General features: G+C 36.9%; 1 protein-coding gene across 1 annotated transcript; it reads left to right on the forward strand.

The window, feature by feature from the left end:
- The first annotated feature begins 18 nt into the window (after positions 1 to 18).
- Positions 19 to 9,400, forward strand: LOC103710778 (phospho-2-dehydro-3-deoxyheptonate aldolase 2, chloroplastic-like). The gene is made up of 5 exons (XM_008796661.4): positions 19 to 728; positions 6,206 to 6,483; positions 7,050 to 7,326; positions 8,370 to 8,615; positions 8,720 to 9,400. Exons 1-5 carry the CDS (start codon positions 228 to 230, stop codon positions 9,002 to 9,004), a joined length of 1,587 nt encoding a protein of 528 aa, XP_008794883.1. The 5' UTR covers positions 19 to 227; the 3' UTR covers positions 9,005 to 9,400.
- The last annotated feature ends 1,690 nt before the right edge of the window (positions 9,401 to 11,090 follow it).

Genomic DNA, 11,090 nt, shown 5'->3' on the forward strand with positions numbered 1-11,090 from the left:
CGCGCGTGAAGAGCCGACGCCTGTCTCTTTTGCCCAACGTGTCCGCCTCTTCTTTCCCCAAACAACCAAAGCCCACGTGTTCTCACCTCCTCACCGGGCGGGGACGGGATCCCCGAGCGGCGGCGAAGACCACCTGACGAAACAGACGACGGCCCCGTCGACGAGACATCCTCCTCATCTTTATCCTCCTTGAAAACCCTCCCCCAAACCAGCAAACCTATCCACCCATGGCGGCGCTCGTCGCTGGCGGCAACGCCACCGCCACCGCCTCCCTCCTCCCGGCCACCACCACCAACTGCAAGAACCGCTCCGCCGCCTCCTCCCACAAAACCCCAGCTTTCGCAACGAATCATATCGCTTCGTCTCTGTCCTTGAGAGGAAAGGCGAGGTCTTCTTCTTCTTCTGCTTCTGCTTCTTCTTCGAATTGGGCCAAGGATAGCTGGAAATCGAAGAGGGCGCTCCAAATCCCGACCTACCCAAACCAGGAGGAGCTGGAGACGGTGCTTCGGAACCTGGAGACGTACCCCCCTCTGGTGTTTGCAGGGGAGGCGCGGAAGCTGGAGGAGAGGCTAGCGGAGGCCGCCGTTGGGCGGGCATTCCTGCTCCAGGGTGGGGACTGCGCCGAGAGCTTCAAGGAGTTCAACGCCAACAACATCAGGGACACACTTAGGGTTTTGTTGCAGATGGGCGTCGTCTTGACATTCGGAGGGCAGATGCCTATCATCAAGGTCGGATTTATCTTTCCAGTTCTAACTTCTAATGCTTTACAACAGAGACATCGTATGGTGGTACCTTTAATTTGGTACCTTGTTCTTATCTCTCTTTGATTTTTTAACGTATTCTTGTTAAATTTATGTAGAAGTGGTTGTTTCCTTACAAAATGGTGGTCTGTCCTTGTTTACAAATATTACCGTTTTTTGGAGTTTAGAAAATTTATGCAAGTATGGCCATCAAGGTATGACTTTTAAAGTAGAAATAAAACCATATTAAAGCAATAAATTCTAGGTCGGAAAGTTAGATACTTACTTGGTTGGCAAAAGATATAAGAGTGTTCTTCTGTATAATCAGTTTAAGTGGATATGATCATAACTACATGTTCGATTTATATTTCAAGACACCATCCACTTTATATCGATCTATTAAATATTTATTGTTGTTCAAGGCAGGATTTTTAAAAAAAATGAAACTTTTAAGCTTTCTGGCTACACATTTGGTTACAACGTTAACATGTGATGATCTTTTTTTTTCCCCTTATTTTTGAATAATTTCAACGCTGGAGACAGTTCCAGTCTATTGCATCACTATTTTGAAAATGAATGCTCAACTTCTAGGTGAACTAAGAAAATCCAAGTTAATTTGGGGCTAGTTGATTTTAAGATCCTTCTTTCAAATTAAATTTGACACCATTAAGTTAATAGACTATAAATAGGCATTTCAAAGTTGTGAAAGAAACAAAATTTAATTTTGTATTTTAACTTGCATTAGATTTATTAATTCAGACTTACTGGTTATACTATGGAAACTGGGAAGAGATTTATGAACAAAATGCTATGAGTGGTCATTTGTGCATGACATGAACATGACAAAGTGGATGATCTTTGGATGGGTGTGCAGTTCTGTTGAGCTTGATGAAAGTGGATTGATATTTTTTAAAAAATATTCAGTTGTTATTGTAGTTGAGGTCCACTTACCATTGTCAGCTTTTATGCAAAACCCTCTGTTTTATAATGCTTATTTATGTTTCTGTTTATTATTTTCCCTCAGTTCTTCAGCAAAGCTCTAAAAGATTAATGATACAGAAGTTAGTAATTCCAAAAAGAGTGTAGGAGTAATGTCGATAGATAATAAAGCAAGAGAAAACTGTACAGAATGGCTCGGCCTGCAAGTGGTAAAATGTGGCCCTGGTGAAGATCTTGGATTTGAGTTAAAAGGGTTAGAAACAAAGACCATACGGCCAAAATTGATTTGGATGACAAAGACCTAAGCATTTCGGATGACTTAGCCAGGGATTGGACCAATAGTGAGGTCAGATCCATAAAGCCCTATCCCAAATGGATATGATAACGCTTATCCTTGTATTATGTTTTATTTGTTTTATTGGATTTTAACCATTCAGCTTATACTAAATGATAGGGAGAAATGTATATCTGTTTTAGGACATGGATTGCTTTTTCTTCTCTCTTGTGCTAAAAAATGTTGGAGTACTGTTATTAACAAATTGCATGTGTGTTAATCAAGATTGTGCAAGAGTAGTAAATTTTTTTCTGTATTAGAAACTAATTTCATCCTAAATTTACTCTACATTTGTATTTGATTATAAATTGTAGGTGATTATAGACTTAGGACCTTTTGTGGTGACTCCTATTCAAATAACTGTTCTTTATTTATTAAGAAAATAATTGATCTTCAAATCCTACACCCCATGTAAAGAGTTGTAAGATAAGTACTATAGAATGCATCACACTTATAACTTTTTGCATAATCCTTCTATGAAACTGGACAAAGGAAGCGACTTAGTTGCAGTCCTTTTGGAAAATTTACTGTTACTTTTTTGTTCGTTGTTTTGTAGACATTAGATCAGTGGCCAGTTGACTACAAAATAAAAAAGAGATGTTGTTTGCCTGTAATATTTATTATGCATTTTGCTTTTTGTTAAATTAGTCTAGTCAGAAGATCTCTTTCTTTTTTTGACTGCAAAACTCAAAATAGCTTTTCTAAGTCAAGCATAGTTCGATACTATGTTGTTTTCTTTTTTCATTTTTCTTTCAGATAGTTCAAAGACAACAGTTTTATGCATTGGAACACTTTTATGCATTGGATGTGTTGATACGTTGATGCACTACTCTTGATTGAAAGATTAGATACTCACATAATATTGATTTGAAATACATGTTTCTTGCAACTTAAGCGAACTGGTTCCAATCCAACAAGAAGTCCATCATTTACTTTGATGCATCAAATGCAAAGTTTTGCACATTTATGGCTGTTTGGATGTTTAGGTTATTTAAACAGGTAAGTGAAAAGATAATTTTCTGTAAAGCAATTTTTTTAGAAGCAGGCTGAGGCTTTTTCTTTTTTTTCAAAAACTATTTCAAGTTTTATAACCTTCAAGGTTTTACAAAATAAGTTTTATGAAAGGGTTTTTTGCATGAATACCTTCCTAAATATCGAATTTTGCATGAATACCCTCCCAAAATTACTATTTTGCATGTATACCCTCGTAAAACACTTGTTTTGCTATTCTACCCTTTTTTAACCCTTGTTTTTTCATATATACCCACGTGATCTAACGCCGTTAAAAAATTAACGATTTCAAATTAAAATGACTATAATATTCTTATTGGGTAGATATGCAAAAAGAAATATTTATAAGGATACACAAGTAGATAGCAACTTTACAAGGATATTCATGCAATTTTGCATATTGAGGAGGGTATATTTGCAAAAAAAATCTTAGTAGATGGAAAGAATTTAGACACATTAATTAATGTGATAGCCTTCAGAATTCTGTATTTATTAGTTAATATTATAGCCTTCAGAATTTCGCATTTATTAATTATTGTTCTAGCCGTTAGAGTCATGCATTTATGCTTCTACACAAGTAGGATGAATTAATACATCATAAATTAACATAAATCTCAAGATCTTAAGTGCTACTCTTGTATTGACAGTTTTGAAATAGTCAAAGAAAGATTAAGAGCTCTGGAAAAAACTTATACTCTCTTTGCAAGGTGACATGTTCACAAAAAAAAGGGATGTTGATGCTTTGGAGAAAGTGAAAAAAGGCTTGTCATTCAATTTGTTTTCTTTTTCTAGAAGCTTTGGTTTATTCGCATCAGCCACGTATATTGTATGGGTTCAAGATAGTTATGGATGAGACTTGAAATTTGATATTTGTGCTCTATCCATGCGTTTAGCTATTGGTAGTTTTTCTTCGGTTCTGTATTTTATAGATTTCAACAACCCAGAGGAAGCCCTGTTAGAAGACTTTGTTAAGTTATTGTTGCATCTCAATACAAGTGAAAAATATAAAGCCACATTGGAATGCAAGCATAACAAGCATAACATAAGGTAGAGAAGTAAATATTTTCGGTAAATAAAAATTTGTTCACATTTTTGCAATCAAATAGAGATTATCTCATTGCAAGAATATCGTCTTGATCATTGTAGAACAAAATACATTGCTAGAGAAAAAAATAGATTCATATCCAACATAATCTCCACTGCTCTAGCAAAACATGCGATCAAATCTGCAATTAGCAAAAAAATAAAAAGAAAATTAAGCATGAGAATTAACTCTATATCAACCAATAAATTATGTTTAGTAATAATACTAAAAGTGATCTAAATAACTCGAAAGCAAAAAAGGTGTAAAAGTTGGGATAGGTGTAAAAGTGATCATATACCAATCAAGATTGTGGGTAGGCATTATCTTCTCCAACTAAAGTTTTCATTCTTTTGGTCTAGTTTAATAGGAGAAAAATAGTAGACATCAACAAGAGGAAAGAGAGGGCAAGATGGCACTGAAAGGTAGTGAGGATTTTTTTTTACTGTCCTGTTTTAGGGGATCACAAGGCATTACAGGAAAGAAGGCGATGACGAGCAGGCGGGATCGCGATCCTGATCACGAGCGGGATCTTGCTCGCAATCGGGATTGCAAGCGGGATCCCGATCGCGATCATGTGATAACAGGGAAGAAAGAATGCGACCGCAAGGACAAATTTGTAATTAAAATAAATATGATTTTATTAACGGTGTTAGAAGAATCGTTATATTCAGGGCATTTGTGCAAAAACAGTATTTTATAAGGATACAGAAATAAATATAAATTTTAAGAAGGTATTTACGCAAATTCGAATTTTTAGAAAAGTATTCATGCAAATATAGGTAAGTGAAAAGATAATTTTCTATAAAACAATTTTTGTAGAAGCAGATCGAGGCTTTTTCTTTTTTTGAAAACTTATTTTCAAGTTTTATAACCCTCAAGTTCTTACAAAATAAGTTTTATGAAAAGCAAGTAGGAAAATACTTTAACAAAACATTTATTAGGTGCTATAATTCCATTTTAGTAAAACCTAACAACCAAAAAGCCCTTTAATCTGCAGCTAAATGATCAATGTTTGATGTAATGAGGTGAACAGTGATATTGGTGTAACCCTCTGTTTGATACAAAGGATGGATAAAGGAGGAAGGCTGGTTGAGGTATCCATCCATCCTCCCATATGTTTGGTGAAACATAAAAGGATGGATGGGAATGATTCCTTCCTCTGTTTGGTATAAGAGGAATGAAAGGGAGAATGGATGATATTAGTATGATGTTTTTACTAAACTCCCTTTTGATAAAAAAGGTGCAGTGTGGATCTCGTCTTTAGTCAAAAAATTAATGAATAATTTTGTCAACATAGAATCCACCTCTCACATACTCCATCCGTCTTTCCTTGCATGCTCCCAAGTTGGGAGGATGCAAATTGATGAGCCAAGATGGATGGGCAATCCCTTGGGAGGATGCAAATTGATGAGCCAAGATGGATGGGCAATCCCTTCTTTTCACCATCCTTCTTAAGAATTTTTTGAACCAAACGGTGGATGGAGGCACTCCCTCCTTTTCATCCATGCTTCCAGCACCATCGATCCTCCCCTTCATGACCCCAACCAAATGTAAGGTAAAAGTTGAAAATTTCAAGGAAGTTCTGATTAGTCAGACAATTTTATCTACGTAAGACATCCAACTTTATCGGGTTATATCATACTCCCTGAGTACCTTATGAGCAAGTCTATCACATATCACAAATGTCAGATTAATCAGATAGGCAGGTTGATTGATGTTGTAGTTTACCCATGATTCGCTTGTTATTTACTGTATTGAAGCATTTCCTATCCTCAATCTATTACTTCAGGTTTGTTAGTTCAGAGTTGGTGACTTTTCACTTGGCTACATTGCTAGTTCTTATGCTACTTTATTCTTATTTTTTAGTGTTGTAATTAAAGAATAGTTGGTCAGCTGTAATTGCAACTCGATATATCCTGTTCGTCTCCAAGAGTTACAATTTTACATGACGGCTAATCATATCCTTAAATGAGATCTTCTAGTGTTCAGAAGCAACCTTCTTTTCAATATTGCTAAATTTGCCTGTGATATGAATTTTGTAACAATCTGTTTGATATATTGCTTACTGGTCCTTTTATCTTTGAACGTGTGCACCAGGTTGGGAGGATGGCTGGCCAGTTTGCTAAACCCAGATCTGATTCATTTGAAACCAGAGATGGTGTGAGGCTTCCTAGTTATCAGGGAGACAACATCAATAGTGATGTCTTTGATGAGAAAGCTCGAGAGCCTGATCCAAAAAGGTTGCTTCAAGCATATAGCCAGTCTGCAGGCACCCTGAATCTTCTGAGAGCATTTGCTACTGGTGGTTATGCATCCATCCAGAGAGTCACACAATGGAAACTTGATTTTGTAGAGCACAGCGAACAAGGAGACAGGTGTTTTGTTCCTCTGGATTATTCATTCTGTTCCTGTGTTCTCCTTTTTTAAATAAAATAAGTTCAGCTTTAGAATTTGGAGCTCTCCAGATGAATGTCCAAAATAAAATTGCAGGTTTAATAAACTTAAAATTTCCTTGTTACACCCCCAGACCATCTAGAATTTAACTGTCAAATGGTTATGTTCCTGTACACTCAACAAACCCATCCCCAGCACCCCCACTTCCAACCCCCTCTCTAAGACATTGATAAATATTGGATGATACGTTCATGTCCTTAAGAGTACATAACTTGAATAGGTAAATGAATAAGTTAAAAGGAAAAAAAATTCAAATGGATTATGCATCGTTGTATCTTGAGGAACCTCACACACACATATGTACATATACATACATACATATATAGATAGATAGATAGATACACATATACATATGCACACACAGATTATATATATGTATGTGTGTGTATAATTAATTAATGTATGTATTTATGTATGTATGTATGTTGTTTTGGCACATTTTAAATTTGGAGTTGAGGTTAAACTCTTGAACGGATGTTTTGAACAGGTATATGGAGCTTGCACAGAGGGTTGATGAAGCTATTGGATTTATGGTGGCTGCCGGTCTGACTGCCGACCATCCCATAATGACAACGACTGAATTTTGGACATCGCATGAATGCCTTCACTTACCATACGAGCAGGCATTGACCAGGGAGGATTCAACATCCGGACAATATTATGATTGTTCAGCCCACATGCTTTGGGTTGGTGAGAGGACCCGACAGCTGGATGGTGCCCATGTTGAATTTCTCCGTGGAGTTGCCAATCCTTTGGGCATAAAGGTGATCTTTATATCTTGAATCTGCTCTGATCTTAAAATACTGTGTTATATTGTTTAAATGATTTCACATTTACTAGCTAAAATGCACAAGCGGATGCGTAATACTGGTAAAGATTTTAGATTCGGGATAATTTAACTAAAATCTTAGTTCTAAAAAGACCTAAAAATAATTAACCCATAGTTATTTTTTTATAATACATTATATCCCTACCTCATCTCTTGGTTGAGAAGTATCTTATTTCTTTCTTGCTAAATCAAATATTCTCTCACCTGTTTGCTAGGAAGTTAGCACGAGTGCTTCTGTTCCTACAATCTCTACTCCTTTTCTTATGCTCAAAGTCTAGCAATGTTAGATTTGCTTCTTCTATAGAAGTTAACGTATTTCAATCCCTTTTAAGAGAGAAATCAATTAGTATTGGTATAGGACTGATGAGGGTTATTCTTCTTTGGGGACCAAAAAATTGGGAAAAATATAGCTCAAGTCTCTGAAGAGAGAAATCCAGTGATGTTCAAATCTTTTCTTCTATAGAAATTTACATACTTTAAGCCTTTTAAGAGAGAAATCAATTAGGGTTATTATAAGAATATTTTTTGACTTTTTAATGGACTAACCTGTTGAGGGTTATTTTTGGAATTGAACAATTAGGATAATACTCCAAAGCAGTTCAACTTCAAGATATCCTTTATTTGAAGTTATGCAGTGGTAGTATGTAAATTTTGCCTCTGAGACTAGACCGAAGGTTAATGTAACCAACAAGATGGTACAGTAAATTCTTATAATCCTGTAGGTTTATTAATTTGAGATGCCCATATTAATTTTTAGGCGTCAATAGATCAACAAGCAAGCAAGTGCTTTTTTTCTTATCTATAATGCACGTTCTGGCTTCTGTTAATAATTGCATGTTCTTGTTATTGCTACTACAGGTTAGCATTTAGTATTGCAGAAATAAATATATTTTGGTACAATTGCAGAAATATATTTTTACAATACTTTGTACGAATTTTGATTTTTGAGCTTCTGACATTGAATTACATGTCACATAGGTGAGTGACAAAATGGATCCGTCAGAGCTTGTGAAATTGTGTGAGATTTTAAATCCTCATAACAAGCCAGGAAGGCTGACCATAATCACAAGAATGGGTGCTGAGAACATGCGCGTGAAGCTTTTTCAGCTGATTAGAGCTGTGCGCCAAGCTGGACTGATAGTTACTTGGGTGAGCGACCCGATGCATGGAAACACCATGAAGGCTCCGTGTGGCTTGAAAACACGTGCATTTGATGCGATCAGAGTAAGAACAAGCTCAACTAGACCTACTTATTCTGAGTATTTGGATTGTATGCAGGAATTCTGAAACTGGACTAACATGATGCGTATTGCTGTTTCTATTGCCAGTCCGAACTAAGGGCCTTCTTCGATGTTCATGAACAAGAGGGAAGCCACCCAGGAGGGGTTCACTTGGAAATGACAGGGCAGAATGTTACAGAGTGCATTGGTGGATCCAAGGTGGTGACCTTTGATGACTTGAGCTCTCGATACCACACGCACTGTGATCCCAGGCTCAACGCTTCGCAGTCTCTAGAGTTGGCTTTTGCCATTGCCGAAAGGCTGAGGAAAAGAAGGATTAGGTCATGGAGTAAGTGGGTTTTCAATGAACAACCCCAATCTGCTGTTATGTAGAAAAGCAAGCACAGCCTGCCATGTTGTTTAGTTCCTTTTTTCGCTGCATCTCGGTTTGAAGACCAAACAGTTAGAGCCAGTCTGTTCGTGCTACATATCGCATCTTTCTTCTGGTAAAAGACTTCTCTGTCGAAATCTGAGGGACAGATTTGATTTCTGTGTTTGCTCGAGTTGCCAGTTTTTGGGTGTAGAAGCTGTAAAATAGAGCAAGTTGTTCTGTTGCTCTGACATTGCTAGCATTTGGTTTGGTCTGATTACGATAGGACCTGCACTGATCTCACAAATGCTGTGCAATTCTATTTATAAAATCCAACGGTAGGGCTGTACAGTCGTGGAACAATGCCTGTATTGAGGCTTTTGAGCCTACTGTAGTATTGAAGTAGGATGTTGTCTGCATCACATATTTCGTTGATCATTGATTCCCTTGCAGCAGCAAAAAAAGAAGAGAGAAGAAAGAAAACAGAGAAAAGAAATGGAATAGAAAATACGAGAGAGAAGAAGAAATTTAGTAAATGTGGCAGGGAAGCCTAGTAGAGGAAATGGGGGAAAAGAGAACCGAGAAAAACTCACTGTTAGATGGAGTCCTGCTTTTGAGTAGAGGGTTCCGACAATCAGAATTTTGAAGCCTGAATGTTGTCCATCCAAGTGGGCTAATTGTTAGATGGTAATTGGTGCTTCATCAATCCAACCCTCTGTTATTTCCCTCGTGTGCACAGCATGAGCTATATATGCTGTTTTTTGAGGAACTAGAACTATCACCACCACTAGAATATAGTTAAAGCAATTCAAGCTTTCCAAGAAGGATTATGCCAAAATGTTTTCCTTAAGTTTTATACGTCAGAATTTGAGAAAAAGTTAAAGTTAAAAGATCCTATTGAGACACAAAAAAGACACGTCGTCGCACGTCAGAAGTATAAGAAAACATATATCCACGCAGCATGCTTGCGCGAATCCTCCCGAGGGTGGTTTGAAAATAGAACGTTAGAAGTCACTTCATTCGCATTTTCTTCAAGGGCGCCATCTTGTTTTGATACATCCCTGCCTGCTAAGCAAACCAAAAGAAGAAATTAAAACATTCATGAATGATACGAAGTGCGGTAGGATAAATAACATGATTTGAGAATTGCGAAAATTTTAATGGGGGGGAAAAAAGCCAAACTAAAGCTTACCCTGGATCCTCTGCATCTTCTGTTAGCTGAGATGAAGCATCAATCAATAATACAGGATTTTGGTTAGTGATGGGAGGTTGGTGAGGGAAAAGGTAATCTTGGTATTAATTTCCTAAGATAATCGAGAAAAGGTAATCTTGGTATTAAATGAAAGGAAGATTGAAGAGATGGACAGGAAGAAAAGTAGTTCAGGAAGGAAAAAAAATTGCTTGAAGAAAAGGACATCTGAATGCTTTTGGGCTAAGTGGAAGTGCTTTAGGCAAAAGAGTCAAAAACAAGATCAACAAGCAACATAAGCAAACAAATAAGCGAAAGAATGATTGGAGTTTGGAGAGTGCAATGTTGTAAAATCTCTTCTCTTTTTTTTTCCCCACTTGTAGAGTAGAATTAATATTCTTAAATCTCTTTTTTAGGGGGTAGAGTACAATATTGTAATTTTAGGTGTGACCCAACCCAGCAAAACTCTAACTGTAGGTTGAACTCACTTGAGCCTAGTTGGTGCTGACTTTGAGACCTGGCCTGAACTTGGCCTTGCAACATTTTTAACCTGAGATTATGCTTGCAACTGATAAACATGAAGTATCAAGTAGGAAGAGAAATGATAATAAGAAAATTTATTGTAAGCTAAGCCCAATTTACTAGTTGAAGGACTATGTTGTGGCACATCCCTCATGAGGTTTAATGTCCCTAAACTTATGTGAACGTTTCTGATCCCAGTGGGATTTGATCCCATTCACTTGGTTACATACCAATTGCAAGAACTTCACCCGCTTGAACTTGATAAACTAGTATCCTCAGTCAAGTAATATTATCATTTTAATAACTAACATTAAAATGTGTATTGTAATGCCCTTCATAATGGCTTCTCTCTTTTCTATTATTCCCTGTCCAATGGTGAATAAATACGGTCACTTAAT

The sequence above is a fragment of the Phoenix dactylifera genome, chromosome 2 (assembly GCF_009389715.1).
Source record: "Phoenix dactylifera cultivar Barhee BC4 chromosome 2, palm_55x_up_171113_PBpolish2nd_filt_p, whole genome shotgun sequence".
Classification (NCBI taxonomy): Eukaryota; Viridiplantae; Streptophyta; class Magnoliopsida; order Arecales; family Arecaceae; genus Phoenix; species Phoenix dactylifera.